Source organism: Branchiostoma lanceolatum, chromosome 11 (genome assembly GCF_035083965.1).
Source record: "Branchiostoma lanceolatum isolate klBraLanc5 chromosome 11, klBraLanc5.hap2, whole genome shotgun sequence".
NCBI lineage: Eukaryota > Metazoa > Chordata > Leptocardii > Amphioxiformes > Branchiostomatidae > Branchiostoma > Branchiostoma lanceolatum.
Genome location: NC_089732.1, coordinates 11,018,968 through 11,043,428, shown reverse-complemented (window position 1 = coordinate 11,043,428; position 24,461 = coordinate 11,018,968). Strand labels below are relative to the sequence as shown.

Genomic DNA, 24,461 nt, shown 5'->3' with positions numbered 1-24,461 from the left:
AAGGATTGATGCTCCAATGATGTAGTAAGATATTTATATTAGCGCTAATCCCCTCGGTGTAAATGGCTGTTACGTGCACATTTAACTGCTGGCTGTGGTAATTTGCTGTTGAAAGCTTTCCAATTCCACTGTCATCCCGACCAGACGTCGTGCAGAGAAGAAGACGTGCGAAATGGACCGTGGTTACTTATACAGACCTTACCTTAGATTTTAGCCCCTCTTGGCCTACGACGTGCAGGGTTATTTCGGGCAACGTCTTCGGACAGTGTTTTTTCAAAGCCATCCCATTGTTTTAAATCCCAGTTTTGGGGCCGTCATTCTGTAGTATACCTGAGTAGCCCCCTGAATCTCTTCCCTTTCGGCCTTAGCCTCGGCGCTCATCCCGTAGCGGTACAGAGAGGAGACGGTTTAGTACCTTGATCCAGTACCGCTACAGAAATCACGAGGAGGCGGTTTTGTACTTTATCCGCTACCGGTACAGAAATCGTGAGGAGGCGGTCTTAGCTTGTGGGACATGCCTACGTACACGGAACAGAAGCCGTCCGCGACCATGGGGAACAGCGCGCTGCCGTGCCTGTGTTGGCTGGAGGTAGGTGTCATAGAGGTGGGTGTTCCCTGCACTTTCTTACCAACTTTATGAGAAGCTAGTTGGATGGAACACTGGCTAACAGACAATGTACATATATACTGGTAGAACCTTCATCGGTATAGATTTAGAGAGATCGTATCGGCTAATCTCCAAGCTGATCTATCGGTGGAAAGACAGTATGAAAAAGGACCATCCCGTATGAAAAAAAAAAACACCTGAGAAATCACTCAAACAGGTTGGCCCTTTTGATACTTTCTTGCCACCGATAGATCTGCTCGAAGATTACGTATGCGAGCTCCTAGATATCTCCCGGCAGAAGAGAACTTGGCCCTTCACATGTAGAAAATCGCCGCTTTCCAAAAAAAAAAAAAACACCGACCGCACCTAGAAGGTCTGCAAAAGAGGCTATCGAGTTGGGCGTCGGTAACGCAGGGCTGTCTCCGGCTTTATTTTTTTCCGTCCTTCTCATTGTTTGGGAGCCCATTTTGTCGATTTCCGTTATCAAATTTGTCGTTTTAAGCTTACAAGAATACATTTCATCAATTTTGTGACAGTCCAGATTTTTGTGGGGAATTTTTTTCCGTATGTATCCTTTCATGTATCCTACGAGTCCTGGAGACATCCCTGTGGTAACGCTTTTCATTTTTTCTTGCCAGTTGTTCCTGTTCGGTGGGCTGGTGACTCTTGCCTATCTCTTGCACTTTACCGAGATCATCCCCGTGGTGCAGCAGGGCTTCATCTGCCAGGACCTCGCCCTGTCCAAACCGTTCGCCGGCCCGAGCGAGGCCGTGCCGTGGCCGGTCCTGTACGCTATGGCGTTCGGGGCTCCCGTACTTCTGGTAAGCATTGCAATGACTACAATCGTTTCTCATGGTAGAATAACTTATCAAAATTAGTGTATGTAGCTAATCCCAGAAAAAAAGATGATCTGTATGGTAACATTACGTCTCAATACGACTTAGAGCTTTAGTGGACTCATTATCTTCGCCGAGTACTTGTACTCGGAGAAGATTATGTTTTCGGTTGAAAAATCTGTTGGGTGGGTCTGAATGTATGTCAGGAGCATAACTCAAGAAAACTTCAATGAATCTTTATGATTTTTGGTAGGTGTGTAGTGGTTGTGTAAAGGAAGGTCAAGTTCGAAAATGGTTTACCTTGCGTTTTTCAATAGTACTGCAGCAGACTTTGCATTTTTTTGTGTTTGTATGTAGGCAAAAAAAGTGACGGAAACGTTGATGGATCTTCATGATTTTTTGCAGGTGTGTAGATGTTGTAGAAACGGAGGTCAAGTTCAAAAATGGTTCCCCTGGTATTTTCCGTCGGTACTGCAGCGGGCTTTGTGTGGATGTGAATTTTCTTGTGGACAACATAACTCAAGAAGCTGTTGATGGATCTGTATGATATTTAGTGGATGGGTAGGATTTACAGAAAGGAAGGTCAAGTTTGATAATGGGCCTTCTAGCGGGTACCAAAGGTACTGCAGCAGAGCTTCAAAATTTAGGGGCATATTTTCTGAAAGTGCTATGGTCATGATTTTTGTGTGGTAGATAGTTCATGCCACAGAAAGTAAGTTCTGTAAATTTTGGCCCCCTAGCGGCTTGTTAAGAACTGCAGTGGGTGTTTTTGTTTTGACCTTCGGACATGAATAACTTGAGAAGGGGTCGACAGATCGTCGTGATGTTTGGTATGTAGAGAGCTCGGGTGGTGCTTTACATTATCAATGACTAATTATGCAAATAAGGAGCTAATTTGCATAATTAGTCAGGAAAGTTTTTTAACCCACTGCCTTTCAATGGGACATGGGACAGTGTCAGGTCATGTAAACAGATAGCCTTGCATAAACGTACATGTAGGTCAAATAAATAAACTATTCTCCAAGCAGAGGTGTGGGTCCTGCTGGTTTTTGACGCATTCAGTTTAAGCATTTTTGTTCAGCACGGTTGGCGACATACCGAAATAGGGACAAAATAGAAAGCCTGACTAAAAACACCTAAAACGTGCCAGATTTATTCTATTCATATTGACTGTACTATTTCATAATCACTTTCAACTTTCAACACTGCCATATCGAACCTTTGTGGCCCATATAATATCAACATACTCACATTTTTTCATGACCAGTTGTTAACATATATCAGCACACTCTACACATATACTAATCCTGTACCACCAAATGATTTTTAACCCTATCTAGACTGGACTCATTCGCCCAATCATAACGTCCAAATGGTATGGTGCATGATCAAATTTGCAGGGGGTGATAAGCACGTAAATATTCATCACTTTCCATAATAAGCCTTGATTATTTGGCGAAGATAATGTGTTCGTGGAACTCTAGTTGTATATGTCTTCAAGAAATCGTTTTTCTGAAATCCTGATTATTGTCTAATAGGGGGTTATCATAACACCTATCTTATAACGCCCCGAAATCCTCCTCTCTTCCATCTTTCCTTTAAATTGTCTACAAATAAGACTGAATCGAGAACAACTGAAACCGTTACAGATTCTAGTGGGTGAGCTGAGTCCTGTGCTGTACCAGTTGGGTCTGGGCGCCATGCGGGATCAGACCGGTACTGCAGGCCAGCAGGGCGTGCCCACCTTCCTACGCCGACTGGTCAAGTTTACCGGTAATGTTTGACCGTTCTTCATCCATTCGCATGTCGTTTCACAGTTGATGTGTTATAATTTTGTCATTGAAACCTGTCGATCTGCCCATAGGGACCACCAAGAAAATGGCCACAGTAGGAAGGTGGTAGCTATAGACAAGATTACTGTAAAGCTGTTATCTCACTGAGTCGCGCAAAAAGGCGCCAATAGGCACCAATTTGTCAACCTGAAATTACGAATTTGAAGATGCGTTTCAATCATTGCACATTGGTTTTTAATTCAGTGCCAACCCTGCGATTTCCAATAGCCTGCTTATATGAGCTTCATACGCAAATGCGTCGCACGTCAGTGTGGTCGCAAGGGAAAATTTGCCAAAATTCGCACAGTTATCGCAATTATTGTCACAAACAGGCGCGGCCCAGTGAGACCACTGAGAGGTGGCCACAATGCCCAGGTAGTCTTTACGTACAGGCAGTCGCTAGTTATAGTACAGGTTTGACTAAGTACGTTAAAACAATAGACATAGTTCAAGATGATAACTATAAACTTAATCCCATTGTTCCCAGGCCTTCATCTCTTTGGAGGCTGCTCTGCGCTGGTCCTGTGTGGACTGGGCCAGGTGATGACCGGAAGTTTGGCCCCCTATTTCCTGTCCGCCTGCAGCCCGAACTACACCCTCCTGCCCGTGGTCGCCGCCTCCCCGGACGGCCCTTCCTGCGTTCCCGCCACTTTCATCACAGACGACATCTGCGCTGGGCAGGCTGAGGACGTCTATAACGCACGGTGGGTATTTCTGAACGTATCTAAGGTAAACTGTAAAGGTAGAAGTCGTCCCATTGGCTTGTTTGAGTTCAACCGAAGTCAGGTACCCATTTTACACCTCGGTGGAGTGAGGAAAGTCGTGTCCAATCAGAAATGCCAGGAATCGAACATGTTACCTCATGATCTCGAGTTCGCCAGCCTATTCACTTGGTCATTCGACGCCACAAACGCATTTTACTTATGCTTATAAACGAATAACATTAGTTTTGCTAAAATCATCTATCTATCTATCTATCCATCCATCTATCCATATGCATCTATCTGTCTATCGAACTGTTGAGAAGCAAACTTCTTTGCCATACGGCACCTCCCCTGCATCTTTCTAATGGTCTTTTGTCGAATCTGTATTCAATAACTTACAAATAAATTAAACATGTCTGCGAAATGACGCCTGGACGACTTATTCCCACACAGGCGGTCCTTTCCGTCTCTTCACGCCACCCTGAGTTGGTACGCCGCTGTTTTCATGGCGGTAAGTACGTAAATGATACACCCCGTTTAGGACACTTGAAGTAGTTCTGTAGCAGCTGTTACTTAACACACTTAAGTAACTTAGATAACAGCAGCTATGGCTCGGGACAGGGCAACATGGACGAACAGTACCGAGACCAGCAAGTGGCCAGTCCCTGAACTAGGCACTTAGGCCGTATGTAACTTTGCACAGACACATGTCGATACACTGTTACACTGGATATCCTAACTGCCACTAGACTTAGCTTAGCCACATTTAGTAAGAAACTAACATTAAACTACCCCTAACCCCCTAGCTGTACGCGTCCTCCGCGCTGTGTCTGCGGGGCACCAGGCTGATCCAGCCGCTGCTGGTGATGGGGCTTCTGGCCTTGGCGTTCCTGAGCGCCGCCAGCCGGGTGACGGAGTACCGCAGCCACGCCGTGGACGTCCTGGGCGGAAGCATCTTGGGGGCCGCGATCGCCGTGTATCTGGTAGGTATCATTTCCACCTGTCTTCCAATATGTAAAGTGTTTGTTTGATACCCAACAATAAAAACAACAGATCCTTCACGCTCCACATCGACGGCGCTCATCCATTAGGACAGATCAACTGACAAGTTTGGATGGTGTCCAGCGCCAATAGCAGCACTATTCACAAGTGTAGATGGTTTTCAGCACCAAGGACAGATCTACTGACAACCGTGGATGCGTTCAGCACCAAGGACAGAACTATTCAGAAGTGTTGGTGGCGTTCAGCACCAAGGACAGAACTATTCACAAGTGTTGGTGGCGTTTAGCACCAAGGACAGATCTACTGACAAGTGTGGATGGCGTTCAACACCAAGGACACATCTACTGACTAGTGTTCAGCACCAAGAACAGATCTATTCACAAGTGTTGATGGCGTTCAGCACCAAGGACAGATCTGTTGTCAAGTGGGAAGGCGTTCAGCACTAAGGACAGAACAACTGAACATCTTTTTCGATTACATGTAAGGAGGACAGCACTTCCGTACAATGGACACCAGCTGACATTCACGTGAATAGCATTGGCTATTGATACAAAGAAGAGAGAAATCACTCTCCAAGCAGAGATTGGGTTTGACTCGTCTTTGACATCTTTTAGGCGTTTTTGCCGGGCACGAAAGCCAAAACATCTAAAAAGAAGCCAAAACCCAACCTCTGCTTGGAGAGTAGAGAGAAATAGCTAACAATGTTCTGTCTCATATTCGCAGTCTGTGGTGGTCCTCAGCTGTTTTCGCACGAAGCCTCCCGTCCCCGGAGACGCAGTGGGACAGGGCACGCCTCCCGAGGACCGGGTGGCCGTCATCACCCTGCCGCGCCTGCCCAACATCCCCGGCGGCCCCGGACCCTCCCCCCGCCACTACGTCAGCATGACAGAGGTAGTCTCACAACAGTCATTTTTGGCAACACTAGCTGTAAGGCCATGTTGATTTGATTATATGGATGACGCCCGATTTGGAGATATCTATGGAGATATCATCCAGCTTGTGCCGACTGTACAGAAAGATATCTACAGTCATATATGAGTATAGATATGAGAAACAATATGCTGAAATGTGAAATTGTATGCCTTTTCCCGCTACATTCCCATCGTTACAAAAGACTTTGTACAATATAATCTTGGACATCCAGAAGTACCACATTTTGGTTGTCCAAGGACAGATTCTGTCAAACCTTTGCAATACATGTAACGTGGTTTGTGCAATACTGATACCATAAATAAGGCAAACGTGTAAAATACCATAGCATATATCATTGATACTGATTCATAAAGTACCATAACAACTACACTCTGTCCATATAGAATGGTACGGGTATCCAGCTGACGCCCCCAAATGTCCCCTATGCCTCGCGGATGCCTACCGATGAGGGGACCGCGGCAGCCTCGGCCGTGGCCGGCGGGAACCTGCTGCAACAAATCCGGCAGAGCAGGCTGCAGCAACTGTAGTTTTCTTCTCCAGTTGCTACGGTCACAATTGAGCCGGTGTCCGTAGGGGGTGTAGCCCTGGCCGGGCCCCGGCGCTACAACTTTGTCTCGGTAGACAACCGGATACAGGGGTACCTCTTGGTGTTCTAACGATTAGCTCACGGCGCCTATTTGTCACCGGGTCCAGGATCGATTTTAACTCCGAATTTCAAAAAATTCCGGGGCCCGGCCATGCCCAAAATTAGCCTAGTCGCCACAGGGCGTCCCATGGGTCCAAGTAGGGATCACGCCCGAAATTGGAAAAAACATCCCGTATTCCAATTGTGACCGTAGCATTATACAGGCAATTCAGATCATTGTCATGAGCGCAATGTTGTAGTGCGGTGTATGCCTGTTACACACACCAACAACATGCTGCTGCCATACTCCAATATGCTCTTTAGGGTAATCAAATTACAATTACTAAACTACTGCAGCTTTAGTATGTACTAGTATTCCTGCATCAGGTTAAACTGTGCTAATCTGATCGCTTAGCAGTTGTTGAGATGGCGATTTTCCACTCCAAACATCTGCTTAGATATTAAAAAAGCATCTGAAAAACTGCAGAGGATGATGAAAATTAAAAGAATGTTTGAATATATCTTTGTCACTAAGTAGGAATGAATATAACAACTTTTAAATCAGCTCTGAAAGAAAATGAAAATATCGTGTAGTGTACTGTAGTGAAGGCATTACTGTGACAGAATAGCGTTAATACGGATGAGTCATCATTGAAGTGAAAAAACTTAATACTGTAAATGCAAACAAAAGTTCCAAGGGATTTGATTTTGAGGTAGGGAGAAAATTAAGTGCTCGCGGTGGTTTTAAGTTCACGGTTGAAACAATGCGACAGGCGGGCAGAAGACAGAACAAGCATTTTTGCTGTGGTTTTAAGTTCGCGGTAAAGAGGTCACAGTGAAAACCGCGAACATAAAACCACCTTGAAAAATTCAACATTCACAGTAACCTTTGTACAAGTAGGATGCTTATCAAGCATTTTGAGATTATATACATATGATATCAACATAGTGTATCAATCAGAAAAATTAAGGCAGATATAGTTTATACTTATCAAATCCTTTTATTACTGTACATTAAAGTATACGATACAACTGCAAAATATTCAATACAAATAAATGGCTTTTGTCTGCTATCTCACATACCAAATGTTTCAATCTTTCTTGAACACATAGTTACATGTAATATACCTATCCATAGATATTAAGCTCCTCTCAATAACCATCAGTTTTAGCTCCTCTAGGGAAAGGAATAAATTACAATATGAAATCTTACATGAAATGTAACAAAAACTGAATTCTTCAGTGTGCAATTTGCTCAGTAAATAATGAGAGGAAAGATGCTACATTTCAAGAAGACAATATGAGCAGGAGTTTCTAAGTAAAAATTGTAAACATTTCTTTTTTGATACAGTCTGTCCCCTTTAGTGTGTTACAGCATAAACACACAAATAACAAATACAAGACGAGACTTGTACAAAATTTGTATCTTCCAGAAATGTTTCTTCTTTTGTTTGCGAGCATACCTTTAGTCAAAGTAACACATTTTCTTGAACAGAATATCACTGTTTCCACTGAATGTCAGTGGAGAAATTTCATATACAATAAAAAATCTGTCTCATTCTCACAATTACTATGAACTCACTACAATTATCAGTCACATATATACAGTACAAACCTTCTCCTAAAACAACTCTTAACTTATCAACAAATTCATCTCTGGTGTAGCAAATTTCCTTTGTAATAAGTACTACTCTGTCACATGCAAGACTGTTAATGCCTAACTCTCTAGAGGATGTCAACAAGGTTTTTGTGTTGCTATGGTCAATCTAAGCTGTGACCAGCCCCTAGTGCATGGCTTGTGCTAGACTAAGTGTTCAAAAGCCGGCTGTTACTACGATTCACTGTAGCAAAATATCAAAGCTGTACAATTTCACCAATTGTCCATTTGGTTTCCGCTATTTCTTAAGATCTGTTATACTATGAGCAGCTTAATCTGTTTACCTTACTGACTCCAAAATTTCAACATGGCCCTCTGTCCTGTATATATAAACTATTTATCATTATATCTTAAGACGTTTTGACTGTCAAAAGAAGCAAATTGTACACCAAGGCTGCACTTAGTCTTTGCATTCATAGCTAATACTTACATGTACATCAGCTTTTGAAGATATCTATGATTCCAGATGGCTTTGTTACTACTCTTCCCATGGACTCATGTCTGTGTCTATAGCTATACAGTTGTAAGCAGCATATCGTATCTTTTCTTCTGCAACCTTTGCGCTGAAAAGAAAACAGGCGTGAAATCAGATGGGTCATCAAAAAAATTGTCAAGTTTAGATAAAGCAACTCTCAGTTCTGTAGTAATGGCAAATGCGGACACTTCCAAACAAAATGTAACAACTCTTTGGTAATCAGTGCTTAAGTATCTTTAGAATTGCATTAAGAAGAAGTTGTGTACCTACCTAGAGTATGTGGGAAGGTACAGAGTATTGGAACATGTGGAAGACTCAGGTAGAGCATCCACTGTATCTGATCTGTACATAGGAGACATCAGACGTCAGTAATGAAGTCCACAAACCTCTCTCAGAAAAAAGGACATGGATAAAAAGTTGGTGCAAGAATCCAAGGTAGGGGGCCGCACAGATTTGCCGCATGGTTTTATCTATTTCTACTTATTGGTTTGGCTGTTCAGCATACAAAGCCAGGGCTGCTCAACTAGCCTGTGCTATTACAAATGGCATAGGGCTATTGGTTTGTTCCAGGCTCAATACTTAGCTTCAAGATCTAGCTTCTAACTATGCCTACTATGATGATTTACTGATCCGCAAAGAGAAGAACTTTGCAACAGACTTGAGTCAGCTTACAGATGTGCCTTATCGCCTCTATGTGAAAGAGACTGTCATTCTTCTAATGACTGTTTAGCCACAGGTGATGCTGTAGTGCTGATGTGAATTAGGATTTTACCATGATCAAATTTCACCAAAAGAGGCCATATATTCATTTATTCATTGGTTTAGTTGTTCAGGACACACAGCTAAGTTCAAACAAGCAAAAACTAATTCTATGAAAATTATATCAAATATCGTAGGCCATAATGATTATATAGCATCTATTTACATGAGAAGTGTAACTATAAGGACTTACCCCCTGTCTGGGCAGAGGAAGAGAGGCGCGGGAAGTCGTCTTCTCCCAGTTACAAACCTCAGAAAGCGACTTCTATCCTCTGTTTCAAGTAGAGATCACACATATCAAACAATGTTGCATTTGTTTAAAACTCCCAATTTATAGCACAGAACAAAGTGCAAATTTATAGCACTGAACAAAGTGTTTCCCTAATGCCAGGGTCGCATTTCCAAGCTGGGACTTGGCTGGGCAGTTTGCGGGAACAAAAATTATGATATAAAAGACAACACCTAAAAGGTAAAATAATTAGTCATGAGCATAATTTGTGTACAAAATGTATATATTCTTTTTATATACACTTTTCTTTTTCTTTTCCGCAAACAGCCTGGCTGGGCCCCGGTTTAGAAATGTGACCCTAGCATAACTGAACTATAATGCAATCATCTATCATGAAGCCTACTTCCAAGCTCGTCTCTAAAATAGATGCTTATAGTAAAGATCTCAATGTAAATGGAGAAACTCTCAGCACAGGAGTAGTTAGTTTGAAAGTAGAGAAATACTTACCATTTGTAAAATTACTTAGAGCGTCCCACAAGTATTTGACTCGGGGGTCAGTCTGTTCCAGGTCTTCATAGTATGCTGTAATAAGGGAATTAAAACATGTCAATCAATCAATCAAATATCCAATCAATCATCCGTGGCCATCAACTGTCATAAGAAAGGTCCCAAACATAATGCAAAATGTTTGAGCAGTCAAAAGTATCAAAACTTGCTTCTAAAACAAATTTCCCAACGAATTACGCCAAAAATATTTACTGAAGCAACTGGATAAAATTTTTAAACAGACGTTTCAAGGCTGTCTTTCGTCAGTGACTAAGGAAAGGACTGGCAACTCCCAACAAATTTTCCGACAAATAATTATAAGGGCACAAATCTTCCAACAAATAAAGACACAAACACAAAAACAACATGGTCTTGTCCCACAATAACAGTTAAGGTTATGTCCTTACTATCCCCTTATGGGGACAGCTTTTGAAATTTATCAAACTAAAACGAAACATGAATACAATGTTCAAGTAATGTAAACATGGCTGTTCAAGACATTATCCTTACTTGTCTTCCTGAGAGCTTCAATGCTGATTTCTGGGTTGCCGCAGACTCTGTGTTCTAACTCCTGCCACGTCAGCAGGTCCAGGACTGCTTGTGGTACCACCTTCAGTAGACCCAGTCTCATGGCGTTCTCCTGTTACAACATTTCATACATGCATATCAGGACAGGTCATACATGTATATCAGGACTGGTCATACGTATACATGTATATAAGGACTGGTTTAATACTGCCTGGGGTACTACCTTCGGTAGGCCCCGTCTCATGGCGTTTTCCTGTTACAACATTTCATACATGTACATTGTATATCAGGGCTGGTCATACATGTATATCAGGGCTGGTCATACGTGTATATAAGGACTGGTTTAATACTGCCTGGGGTACAACCTTCAGTAGGCCCAGTCTCATGGTGTTTTCCTGTTACAACATTTCAGTTATCAGCTAATGTTAATCTGCAAAAGTACAAATGGTAAAAGGTACATAAGATGTACAATTTAGTGTACAGACACATTTTATCTTCTTGCAGGAAACTGACAAATACTCCAGCTCAACTATCACGCTGTACATATTCAAAAATAATACACACCCTTGTAAGAAAATGCCTTACCTGGTCCGTAGTCTCCGCCATACGCGTCTCCCGTACCAGACGACAGTATTCATGCCGCTCCTCGTAACCTACGGCTGTGTCTTCGCCCAGCGGTTTGAGCGTTACGGTTTGACCATTGCTGATGACTGTGGTCCATGTGAGTGCTACGCCAAAGTTCTCATCAAATGACGCCTTGTCTAAAGTGATGGATTCTATGGACTCTAGTAGCTTCACCTGGTAAATGAGATAATTGAATTAAGCATGAACAAAAGAACTCACGCACAGTTTTATTGTTTGTATTGAAATTCTCTCTTCCCTTTCTTTTTGTTTTGTCAGAGAGGCAATTTTTTATTCTTACCCATGTCTACTTGCTGCATCGATACCCTGGTCCCATCTTTTACATTGATATTATTCCCACATACCTTTAGATTAAGATTAAGGTTAGGTTGCTGATAATACAAGGTTTCCTAGAAGACATGTGTTGTGCAAATTGTACTGCCAATGTCTTGTATTTGATTTAACAGACTTCTTACCTCTGATGAATCCACAGTGATGTAATCTTGTGCCCAGGTCACTTTCTCTCCCACCAGTCGCTTCCAGGTGAAGGCAGGTAGGTCCAACACCTGCATGGATGGGACGAATATATAATCAGATCCAAGTTTTCCTCCCAGCATCTTGCTCTCCAATACTTTCTGTATCTGTATGTGTATCTGTATGGCCGGTATAACCGCCCTTTGGCATAACGCCCCTGGGCCAGCTTCCCAGGAAAGGCAGTAGCTGGTGATATTATATTGAACAACCTGTCACACCTAACCTTGGCATACAGTATCTAAATGTCAGCATTGCTTAAAGCTATCAAGTGAGGTTCTTACAGTTCTTGGTGGCAATGAGTTCCACTCTAAAACAGTTCTAGGGAAAAACACATTTTTGAACACTTCAATTCTGGAGCGATAACTCTGATACTTAAAGGCATGACAATTATTTTATTTCTTTTTAAATGTAAAAAAAAACACAAGAAAATGAATTGATGTATTCTGTAAACAAGACAGAAAAAACGTACCAGGTTTTCCTTCCCCCTGAGACAAGCCCCCATCAGCATACCAATCCACTCGTACTTGGCAAACTCCATACAGGAGGGGTTGGGGACATACACGTCTCTGTTCACGTTAGAGGTATCCTCAACCTGGAGGTGGGCACAGGAAAGTAGGGTGATAATACTATCATATATTCTTGAATAACGTATGCACTTTTTGAACTTTTCACAACCCAAAAGGCATCAAAACGTTTAGTAGTTGCAAAATTTGGGGTGCATACTTGAGCTTACTGCCAGGACAAATTGTGAGAGGACCTCATGATCAAACCCTTGCTCAAACAAGCCAGGCACCCAGCAGTGTTGCAACAATGCATGGCTCAATACCTGCGAATTTTGTAACTCACCATAGGCAATTTACAAGTTTGCAGAGACGATGCCAGCAGGGTAAACAAGAGAATCTTTTATGAAACTAAGCCCCCTTGATCTAAGCAAGGCCAAGTCCTTGATTTAAAAAAATTGCCAGTAGAAAAGAGAGGGAACATCATAAATTTGAATTTTTTATCTGGTTGAAAATGCGTTCGAGATCAGTGGAGAATGACTGCATACTTCATTCATCTCTGCAAATTTGTCTGCAACTAGACCGGAATCAGAGGTGCGTACCTTAATTGAGAAAATACAGACTATTCTTACGTGTAGTTTACAGAATGCTAGCAAAACAGTAATTGTGAAACAAAACTGGCCTGTTGAAAATATAGTAAGTTAGTTACTAGTAGTTTATTTGCAAAATCTTGCCCGAGGGAAAATTGCAACATATAACAACAGTATTTAGAAAAAGTATACATACAGTACTATACAAGACAACAATGGTAACAAGTGGACCTACATGTATTACGGAATACAATCTAAGATTTGTGTTAATAATAGTACAATGTTTCAATTCAACCTTTAGTAAAGAAACTAAAACCATTTCAATACTATCAAATGCAGAAAATGAATCAATATTATCGAGTACAGAAGACATGCAAATGCACATAGTTGAACTTACTCCATGACAATAGCATACACGTGTATACATGTACTATGCTGTTGATAAATACATTTTATATATACAGAAGGGGAGTCAATTAGACAAATGAGTTGATTAATGATGTTTAAAGGACTATAGTTACCTGGTTGGGAGATCTGACAAAGAATGGCAGGGCTACTGGTGCGTCTGCTGAACATGGGCACAGCTCCTCAGCTAGGTCTGACAGGCTGTCCCTGAATCCACCTCCTGTCAGAGTTAAAACAAACACACAATTACATAACGGCTTCCAGCAAGGCATGCCCCTTACTGAGGCATTGTTAGTGAAAGTCACTAAGATACGATCAAGATATTGTAGTCAATTTGTCTAGCATCAATGTTATCAGAACACTATTCAGCTACGGCAGGGGAGCATGTCTACAGACTTTCCTTTGGAGCTTGACGTTATCAAAATTTGGCCCCGAATACAAAATTACCTGCCGTAGCCTCTGCTATTGACCATTGAGAATATCATTGGCACTTGATACCTTTGACTAAATGGGAAAATAACACACATAAATGTATATGTAAGTGTTGATAGCTTACCTTGGTCAATGATGCCCTCTGACAAGAACTTACATTCCCACCACTGGTCATACTTTGAAGGCCATCTATGAATGGGGAGAAAACAGAATTACCACCTGCAAAACGAATTATATATGTAACCAACTGTACTAATCAACCATCTTAACTTTCAGTCTCCAAAACACATCCATAAATCATTGATTGTGGTGCAAACACAAAAAATAAGTGCACATAGCTTAAAATTGCCAGAAACTCTCAACAATGCTTAGTGTTCATTTCCGGTAATGACAAGTTAGTCTCACCTGTAGTTTAATGGCTTCTCGTATTTATCTCTTGGCTTCAGACCCTCGTAGATCTGAAATTATAGTAAAGGAGACCTTAAAAACTTTAGGATTCCAAATATAAAGCTATCAAATATTCAAATTAAAGCATTTCATAAAAACTACTAAAAATGCCAAATAACAGCATCGTTTCAAAGCATATACACAGCTAGACTGCTGGATTAATAACTCCAATATTTCAACTGCTAGAAAATATGATGTATATTATATTGTGTATTCCCACCTGTGTAAAAATGGCATGCTTGCACTCGGGGTCCTTGGTTGGGTCCGTCCTGTGTTCTGTAGCTGTGCGCCTGTTGATGTACAGTTTAGGCATGGAGCTGGGCCTCGGGGACTCCGACTCTTTCAGGCACATCTCAATCAGGCCCATCCTCTTCTTGGACAAGGGCAGCAGCTGTTTGACCTCCTAAAGTAAGGTCAAGGCCAAGGACAATGTTGTTAGTAACCGGTAACTACAAAAATGTGCAGTTTTACCAGAGCTTCATTAAAAAAGAACAAAGAATTATGAAATAAATCTCACCTCTAGACAGTTCAGGGATCCCAATGAAAATTCCCACTTGGGTACCATGTAGTGCATTACACTGTCTAAAAGACTCACGAATCTGAGGAGAAAAGACAAACAAATTAATCGGCATAGAAACACACACCGACAAAAAGAAATACTGTAACACCACAAGTTTTCACAACAATGTAGCCACTGTAACTACAGGAACTGTAAGGACTGCAATCCAATTATAACGAAGAAAAGGACTAAATATTTCTGGAAGTGGTCACCCTTCTAAATTCTGTAACGGGGAGTGCCCTAACTAAAGACATGCCCTGACATAAGGCAAAACACTAAAAAGTTGGGTTTCCGAGTGTTTGCTTACTTTAAATAATCACCAACTTCTGAAGAGAGCAAAAGTAAAAAAGCGTCCTTACTTAAGTAAGTAGCGTAGCACAAAACTGGAAGCTACATTTATGAAAACGTCTCACAGCGTTTACTGGTAATATAACACAGAGAGTGAAGGGTTCATAAACCACATTAATGCATTTCTTACCCACGTATGTTCTTAGAAGTGGTGTGTCCAAATTTGATTCACAAAAACCTGACCACTTTCTGGCAACTAGCAATGGAGTGCAATGAGTTCTAGCACATGAAAAAGCGTGCTATGTTAGGGCAGCCCCTGTTACCATTTATTTAGCATCCAGCAAACCAACACATTTGTCAGAGGCAACTACTCCTCCTCAGCAATCACCTTTCCTCAGTCCTTTGGTGTTCATCGTAGGAGTTCCTTAGTTTTCAAAATCAAATAATGATGAAAAAAAGCATTTGAAATTTCAGGAAGCAAAAATTGTTCTTGGTATACAAGAAACCTGTCTGTCTGACCTATATAAAGCTAGCGATCTCCTGTAGAGTTTTTCGGGGTCCACAGTCTCCAGTCGGGGGTACCTGACCAGTCTGTCGGGGGTGAAGAAGTCACGGTTCAGCCCCAGGTCCCGCTCCTGGCTGGACTTGATCTTCAGCCCGTGTATTCTGGTGTCAATCCCATCATCTGTGCATCCGGAATAAAACATACATGTATTGGCAAGCCCACTGAGCCTAATGTCATTAGGCCATGTTCATTTGATTACATGGATGACATCCGCGCATGCATAAATTTTCATCCGTTGAAAGTAAACAACACAACGTTGAGATAATCAGAAGTATTCTAAAGTACTGGCCAAGATTATTGAGTGCTTAGGACATTTGTTTTAAAGAAGAATGTAGACTTATACATACCTTTGCAATCTTTAATTCTGATTTCTATGTAAGGATAGTGTTGAGTCATGTTCTCCAGGACAGTCAGATCTCCACTAAAGCCACTGAAATACACAAGAGTGACAAGACAATTGATTAAAAAACCACACAATGGTATCTGGTAGGGCAGCTATAGTGTCTGAATCTGCATACTGTAATTCCTGATTTGTTAACAGTAACTTAGTTCTAGCCACTTTAACGGTCACTAGTCAACTGCTAAACTTTCATCATTGCAGATATTTGATTACCGACATTTGAGACAGTGATGTTTATTCCCACTGTTAAAATTAAATGCAGTGAACTACTCCCTTTCCCCCCAACCGCTAAAATTACCAACCGCAATATCATATGGATTTACAGTACTTACTCATACTCTAACACTACATGCATGGAGCTAACAAAGATTATGAATAACAAAAAACAAATGGCAACACTACTTCTATACTGTATGAATTACAAGCTGCGTAACTAATTGGTTTTAGACAGTGACAACAAGCTAAGGTGCAAAGGTACAAAGTATGTCTTGTGTGTGTAGAATCAATCAGTTCCTCAGCTTGTACTGTTTGAGAAAACTATGGTAGGTCCATTAAAATGCCCAAGGCGTGACAACATTTTCTGTCAGCTTTATCTATTGTTGCACCACCATCTTGTTGTATATCATTAACAAAGATCTCTTCCATGTGACCTGTTGTGACCTTGCCCCAGGCAGTAATTCACAGTGATGTTAGTAATTGACGGTAATATTATTGACGCTAGCAGTAGCATAGAACTTTAACTACCTAAACCCTGTAGTGTTGAATACCAGTGCTGTTGGTGGATACATGTGAACTAAGACCTTACCAAAGCTTCAATACACAAATCCACATTCCGAAAACATTCTTGCCATTCTCTACCATGAGATGTAAATACCACAAGCAGTAACAAGGCCACTGTGAGCATGAGTCAGTGGATGACTCATGTCTTGTCATCAAGTTTGGTGACAGAATACATAATTACTCACCTTTTCCACACGACTTAACATGACTTAATCATTAAATAAAGGTGTACAAGGTAACTACAAACAGATACTTTAAATGTCTTTTGTGGTCTTTTGATTTCGCAGTTAGGTTTGTCACATGCTGACGTTAATGGAAACACATTTTTGTGGTGGTTTTTAGGTCACAGTGAAGCGGTCATTGTGAAAATAAAACCACCATGAAAATTTCAAGAATTACAGTATGTAAGACCGGTAAAAGAACAGAAGAATTGGCCCCAATAGCTAATACAAAGTAGTCATTACAATAAGAGCAAGAGAAATGATAGAAGGAATTCTTACTCGTTCACACTTATGTCGTTGAGTTTGACCATGGAGTCCAGCTCTCCTCCCATCACTACGATACGGTTCGGGGCGTAGTTGTCGTCAGATGTTTCTACACCGATCATCAACTTTCTAAAGAACAAAAGTACAGAAGTCCTGTTTCAAAAAACTGCTATATAAAGAAATCATCAACATTGACAAAAAAACAAAAAAACTAATGTATAAGCCTTGCTTTTTAAATCAAAATTCCAGCACCTAAATTCATAAAAATCTCTGTTTTTTTGGTGCTGTAGGTAGAACAAAGTAAATATTATAAGATTCCTCTGCTCTCTTAAGGCAATACTAACATATTTTGAGATATTATGTTCAGCCTGCTAAGGTAGCCATTTGGCACCAGATTTGCATTGGTTACAGAGTTAGGCAGCAGGGAGAAGGTTAAAAGGGAACTGTACTCTCACCAAACTCATGGAAAATCTGGTACATTTGTACATGTACTTTTCTTGATTATTGTTTGGGTCTACTATTGTTTGGGTCTACTATAACATAAAAGTAAAACGTTGAATCTTTAAAATATCTCCTGATTGAGGCCTAAGAAACTATTTCAACTTATGTCGATTAAGGTTAGACATCCAGGAAATAAGATACGTTACATAGAACTTACTCAAGCAACTAGATTTTGGAAGTAGTGGATGCTACTTGAAATGTCTGACCGTTTCCAAAATCATAATTATCTAGTTGCTTGAGTTATTGCTATTTGGCGTATTCCAACTTAAGTACTTATAACTGCTGAAAGAGTTACAAGACATACTTGACGATGGTGCTCCTTTTCATCTTGAGTCTGATCCAGTGCTGTCCCTGACTGCCGTCACTCTCCCAGTAGGTCTCACTGTCCCCGTCTGTCAGACAGTCTGAGTTGTCTTCATCCTGAATCAGGCATGGGAAGTAAAAGTTTAACAAGTTGTCCTCAAAGCACAACATTTTTTGATAGCAAATGGTGCAATGCAGTTTTGCCATATTGCTCAACTTTTTGGCCAAGCACACTGGGCGTCAACTTTGGGTGAATTTTTCCTTTGTTCATTTCGCTCTAAAATTTGTGCATTGTACAACTCAGGGTTTTTTCTAGAAAAATTGAACAAGAGGGAACACACAGGCGAGGGAGCGAATTCTATGTATTTATGGAAGAATTAATCGCTGAGGGAAGGCTGTATGCTGGATATTAAGCTAAAATCTGAATTCGACAAGGGGGCGCTGGGCTGAAACAAGAGGATGCAGCGCCCCTCTTTCCTGATTTAGATTAACCCCTGCAAATTGTGTATTTATTTCTCCAACCACACAAGCGCAGAAGTCTTGATATTTTACCCTAACATACTAGAAACTTGTGAATATACATTGTAATAACCTTTGCTTTAGCACACGGAAGTAGCCATTTGGCACCCAATTCTCTATCAGTTAAAGAGTTAGGCAGCAGGGAGAAGGTTATCAATAATGATAACCAAAGCTTACCCTGTAAGAGGACACCTCCAGTGACTCCACGTACTGCTTCACACTGCCAAGGTTCTCGTTCTCGTGGTCTCCGTTCTCGAACAGGAACCGCGACAGCTCTTCGTCGTACTCCAGCGTCCAGTTGGTGGGTGGGGCCCGGAGGGCGTCCACGGCCTCCTCATCACACGGCGCGACCCTGCTGACCTGGCCGAGCTTCAGGGCGTACACCTGCTCCACTACATCCTCCCATCTGTACAGGTGGAGATGAAGAGGAAAGAGGAGTTCATTTCTTTCTTAGAGCCACGTACAAGTTACAACTAAAGACATCCTACATTAGCTTATTTTGTCATCATCATCTGGACATGAGAGCCTCACGCGTGCTCATGGCCCTTCTCCTCCAGCCCTCCCTAGCCTCCATTGCACTGGGCAGGTCTCAAAGTAGTTTGCATCGAGACACAGTTGATGAATGTATGATGAACGTATTTTGTCATAATATGAAAATTAAACGTATCTATAGTATCTCTACCTATTCACTCGAGGGACTTGAAAAAATGGTCATAGTAGTAGACAGTTGGATACGAGATGGGATTGCTGGGGTTATGGTTTGCTACCTGGACAGGGCAGGAGGACTGGTTCCGAAGAGTTCTCGATAGGTGGCGCTCTTGCTCTTGTCCTCCTCCTGTGGAATCCGTGTGAGTGTCGGAGCTTCATCTGAACTCGACACAGCCGGATGAAGCAGCACCCAGCCCTCTGTTATATCCTTCCCAGGGAAAAACTGCTCCAGAACATGCTGGGGGAAAAAAGAGAACTAAAATAAATGCAAAATTACCCGGATATTAGAATGAATACGGCCAAGCTGCAATAGAAATATCAACACTTAAGTCGCATTCATCATTGGTAAATATTAGGTTTGTTGACTTGATAGTATTACCTGGATATGTATTGATCTAGGAACAAACAATACATTTACATGTGTACCATGTTCTTCCATACCATACGGCATACCATACCTTTAACATACATGTACTTTGCCATGACATTCTCAAGTAAGATAAGAAAGACCTGCAGTGGCTACTTCTCTCCTAACATGCCTACCAGGCAGGAGGAATGCCCACCTCACCACCTTCTATAGCTAGTATGTAACCGCATCAACATACAAACTGACTATCTAGTACAGTAGAATCCGCTTAACTGCACCACGCATTTGTCAGCGTTTTTGGTGCAATTATCCGGCTGGTGCAATTATGCGAAATGCCCAGCTGGACCGTACCACCATGGGCGGGGTGTGTGTATTGTTAGTCAGAAACACTAGCACAAAGAAAATAGACGAAATTATGCAGTTATTAACTTTATTTACGTATTCAAGGACAAGTACTGTACAAAAATCTTGTAAAGTTTACCATGATACTGTACAGATTAAACTTAACATTTTTTTGCTTCCTCACAGATGTTTAAATCAGTAGCTACACGTAACGTTACATGGGAGGCATTCTGAAACATCGTCATGGGATAACAGTTTCTGTGTTACATTACGTAGAGTACAGTTGTCGATTTACGTACATCATGTACCGCAATGAAACTAGCAATTCAAACTAAAACTTGGTTACTGATTACGGTTCAGCCCAGTGTAGTTCCCCCGTCTCATGTCTGGACAGATTTGACTGTCGGCACCATGGTAGTGAATTGTACAGTGTATCTAGTGGGCAGATATGGTTAGATGACTCAGATCAAGGACAGATCATTCTCCTTATACAGTAGCAGAGCCTAACCCGCGTATACCTCGTTCCGGTGAATGCAAGAAGTTTCTAGGACGCGGATTCAGCCAGATGATCACGTTAGCACCGCACCGCCTAAAGCGACTGTTATGTCCGCCTACACGTCTGTAGCCCTTGCGCCTAGCCTCTATTGTTTCCGACTAGATGTAACGTTACATAAAGACGCCGTTCTTTTATTATCGGCAGCAGTATGTAGCGCTGCCGCAAACCTCAAACCACCGACAACACCCCATGCCATCCTTAACGCGAAATCAAATCCACGCGAACTTGAATGCATTCACAGTAATAAGACAGTACTAGTAGTACAGGTAGAGACCAATCTTTATTGAGTACAGCATGCTGTCTGCCAAAGCGCAATGCCGCCTTTGGTAGGCGTGCGTCTCTTGATGGTGCCGACACGCCCTGGACCCGCCCGGGACCTCCCATACGATTCCAATCAATGTGACTGTCAATGGAGACCGCCTTCTTTTGTAACTCAAAAATAGTTTTAAACATATTGGCGGTATTGCGCCTTTACACCGGCAGGTATCGGCTCATTTGTACCGCGTTTGCCGATTTTTAGCGCACCTTTTTAGTTAACTTGTCGAGGATTTTGGCAAAAAATTGGTGCAGTTATCCGAAATTGGTGACAATGCACGGTGCAGTTATGCGGAGTCACTAACAATGCAGTGAATGGGAACCGGCTTGGGATTTTGGGATTAGGTGCAATTAAACGGAAGGTGCGTTTATCCGAGGTGCAATTAAGTGGCTTCTACTGTACTCAAAACAGCTCAGGGTAGGGACACACCCAGGGAAGCTAGCCCCTAACTCAAAATTAAGACCATTTACGCTTGTACCAATACATATAGATTTTCATCCTTTCCATGTACAATATCACGGTGGAACGACCTGCCTTGCCCAGTTGTGTTACATGTATGTCCCACAGTCAAGACATTCCGGGCCAGGCTGGAGGCCTGCCCACCCTAGACTGCCCCCCCTCCCTAATTTGCCCCTGATGGGGTTATCTGGGGGTACCAGATGTGAAAGTAAAAGTAAAATTGAAAGATAAACAACAACAGTCACCAGTGATCAACAACTCAAAGGGATGTCCTTTACCCTTTAGATCACCATCTAATGCTTTCAACATAACAACAAGGAGGCTCTTTTTTGCATCCGATAATCAAAATCTTGCCTCTGGAATTTCAGTTTCGCCAAATGACGTAATCATAAACCTTCTTGTTTTCGCTAGGTTATCAACAACTCTTGTTTGAAGGGGCAGTGGCCATGTTCTGCATAGCTTTGACATACATTTGTATAATGTACAGTGTCGGCTAGGATAATTGAAGATAATCAAATCGACGAAGATCATCAACACAGGACTGTGACCAGCTCCTACAACTGTATCCCACAAGTCTGAACACGTACACCGGGGGTCACGAAACCCGGAAGTTTCACCTACACCATTTTGAAACGATTAACTTCCTGACGTTTTACACACTGTATATGTTTGACAAATGGACGAAGAACACCCTCACCTGGTTAAGTTTGATCCATTCCCCGTCCCGATTGCTCAGCTCGGCTCCAGAAGCACCGATACGTGTATCATTCCCGCAGGGAATTTCTCCAACTTTTCCGCCCCTCCCCCTCATCGATGGCCGGGAGTACACCGTGACTTGCACGGTCCCAGTCTTCGCCTCACCTGCTTTGCCGTACACGACTTCCTCCGGGACGTAGCACAGGGGTTCTGGGAGAGCTAGCCCATCTTTAAAACTGGTAACACAGTCCCGTATGCATCTTACCCTGGCTAGACGTCTCCGACAGGTTTCGATGCTCATCTTCGCTCTCAACTCTACAACCTTCATCGCTGGACTGAAGGCACCGCAAGGGATCAGCCAATCACAGAGTCGCTTACAAACGCGATTGTGTTCGGGTCAATCAACCTGGACAAAAACGAGCGAATAATTTGGTAATGTGTGATTCGACGTACTTTCGGCAGGGAGGTGCTCGAATCTGCAGCTAGTTTTACTGTGTACGTTAATCTTCAAGCAGATGTAGAGTATGGCTAACGTGTTCTTGCGGCGTTTTGTACGCATTTCTAGTGGTCCACGTTTTCAGGCGAAGAGCTTGTGTGAAGGTGGCATTTTTTTCCTTTTGCGCCAAATGTCGAGGATAAATGATCTAATTAATTCTTGATGTCATCAATTGATCTATAAATGGCGTTGACGCTTGAAAAAAGTTTGCACACATATATCGATTTCTTTATGCATCGTTTTGGTTAAGAACAAACTGTGCTGTCTCCCGGGTACTGCTGCAGAGTATCATAATACTAGTATTTCAATTGAGAACTGAGACGCATTTACTGATCACTGTGCAAGTTCTGTTCCATTGCCTCGGGACACACATGCTCAACATAGTTTGTATTCAAGGTCCGTTTGCCAATTGGCGAAGTAGGCGGCTGGGCTGTATGCATATTCATTCTCATGGGTAAAATTTACTTCTTCGTAATCGAGTACACTGTCAAGTATAAAAATCCGTACCTGCCAGAAATCCCATATGCCATATTCGTCCGTCTCATTCACGTTTGGATACGCTGGATTCTTTTGCGTGCGCTAAGTGTGGCTCTCCTCAAACACGGGACTTCCATTCAACGTCCTATCCGAGAAACGTCCCTAGCCGAAGCTAGGTACTAATTTTCACCTAAGTGAAATGAGGAAATTCATGTTAAGTGCCTGTCCCAAGGGCATAACGTCAACGGGACAAAAATTAAGTTAGGGGACCCAGGATTCGAACTCAGGACCTCTGAGTTCTGGGACAAACACCCTGCCATTCATGCGGTACCTGGCTATCAACAAAGAAAATGCAGGACACGTGTGTGGTACATGATAAAGACATTTATTCGCCCTTCACGTCACGAAGGACACATTTAAAATGTAGTCATTCTTTTTACCATTTTAAATCCTTCATCATTCTATTAAAAAAGTCACACTGACAACATGTCTTAGTTCACAAGAAACTTGGGACATATACATGTGAGAATTCCGTGTCTCGTTGAGTGTATACTACTGGCACTGCACTAGTGGTACTGACAAGATCGAGAATATAGTTTAGGTCATTGGCGGATGTGACGTAAGGTATACCATGGCAACGGCACTAGAGGCTTGGCACGTGGCCACTGAATATTTTCTGTCTGACGAAACAGCGGCAACTACTGATCGCGAAACATTCACCGACTGTGACAACGTGGGCGTAGACGCTATTGTAACTATTGTAGATCTTAAACAATATATATTCTCCTAATAGCAGAGCTGAATCCGCGTCGTAGAAACTCCCTCGAAGGAGGTTAGTATGATATACGCGGGTTCGGCTCTGCTATAAGGAGACAGAAATAATACAACAAGCAACTTTGTTGTCTCGCCAATATATAAAACGTGAAAATCAGTTGTGCATAGTGCATATATACAGTGGTGTACAGCTGGAACTATTTCTGTGGCATTGTGTACAAGAATGAAGTAGAGAAGGTTTGTGTCCGTGCCTAGACCTAGTGCGGCAAGAATATTTACCAGGGGAGTTTGGATAACATAGAGTTTTATTTGCAGGCGCAGGTAACTTAGCTGTGGTATTTCGGAATAGGGAAATGTTTAGCCTCTTCCATGCTCCAGAGGCTCCTAGAAAGAGTAGAAATTGGCCAAATAGACAACATGCCAGAGAAGTTAGTCCGCTACAGGGGTTGCAAACTGTAGTCCAATAGCTGACTAATTCCTCTGGCATGTTATACGTGTTATGGCCAATTTCTATTCCTTCGAGCCGCCTCTGGAGCCTGGTAGAGGCTAGGAAATGTTAACCTTCCCGCGGACAGACTCTCCTTTCTCGGTTCATGTCCCCGTAGGAA

General features: G+C 42.1%; 2 protein-coding genes across 3 annotated transcripts; one reads left to right on the top strand and one right to left on the bottom strand.

Moving 5' to 3' along the window:
* Positions 1-63: 63 nt before the first annotated feature.
* LOC136444452 (phospholipid phosphatase-related protein type 5-like) lies at positions 64-6,663 on the top strand. Of its 2 annotated transcripts, none has more exons than XM_066441996.1 (8): positions 64-589; positions 1,246-1,428; positions 3,093-3,216; positions 3,763-3,979; positions 4,433-4,490; positions 4,786-4,962; positions 5,705-5,872; positions 6,298-6,663. In XM_066441996.1, exons 1-8 carry the CDS (start codon positions 515-517, stop codon positions 6,439-6,441), a joined length of 1,146 nt encoding a protein of 381 aa, XP_066298093.1. In that variant the 5' UTR covers positions 64-514; the 3' UTR covers positions 6,442-6,663. The 2 variants fall into 2 exon arrangements, with proteins under 2 accessions (XP_066298093.1, XP_066298092.1); XM_066441995.1 differs by having other exon boundaries at positions 66-604; positions 6,298-6,642.
* Positions 6,664-7,517: 854 nt separating this feature from the next.
* LOC136444451 (E3 ubiquitin-protein ligase HECTD3-like) lies at positions 7,518-22,471 on the bottom strand. Its single transcript, XM_066441994.1, has 20 exons — positions 22,108-22,471; positions 19,430-19,608; positions 18,840-19,068; positions 18,145-18,260; positions 17,355-17,468; positions 16,022-16,104; positions 15,629-15,794; positions 14,780-14,861; positions 14,483-14,665; positions 14,221-14,273; positions 13,940-14,004; positions 13,500-13,603; positions 12,358-12,480; positions 11,831-11,920; positions 11,319-11,531; positions 10,716-10,845; positions 10,167-10,241; positions 9,624-9,702; positions 8,942-9,013; positions 7,518-8,759 (listed from the first exon to the last, which is right to left on the bottom strand). Exons 1-20 carry the CDS (start codon positions 22,432-22,434, stop codon positions 8,675-8,677), a joined length of 2,568 nt encoding a protein of 855 aa, XP_066298091.1. The 5' UTR covers positions 22,435-22,471; the 3' UTR covers positions 7,518-8,674.
* Between the last annotated feature and the right edge of the window lie 1,990 nt (positions 22,472-24,461).

Coding starts and splice junctions, on each gene's coding strand:
- LOC136444452 (XM_066441995.1), top strand. CDS start 515: ATGCCTACGTACACGGAACAGAAGCCGTCCGCGACCATGGGGAACAGC. Junction 3,980..4,432: donor GAGGACGTCTATAACGCACG/GTGGGTATTTCT, acceptor ATTCCCACACAG/GCGGTCCTTTCCGTCTCTTC. Junction 4,491..4,785: donor ACGCCGCTGTTTTCATGGCG/GTAAGTACGTAA, acceptor CTAACCCCCTAG/CTGTACGCGTCCTCCGCGCT.
- LOC136444451 (XM_066441994.1), bottom strand. CDS start 22,434: ATGAAGGTTGTAGAGTTGAGAGCGAAGATGAGCATCGAAACCTGTCGG. Junction 12,481..13,499: donor TTGTCAGATCTCCCAACCAG/GTAACTATAGTC, acceptor GCCCACCTCCAG/GTTGAGGATACCTCTAACGT. Junction 11,532..11,830: donor TCACTGTGGATTCATCAGAG/GTAAGAAGTCTG, acceptor CTCATTTACCAG/GTGAAGCTACTAGAGTCCAT.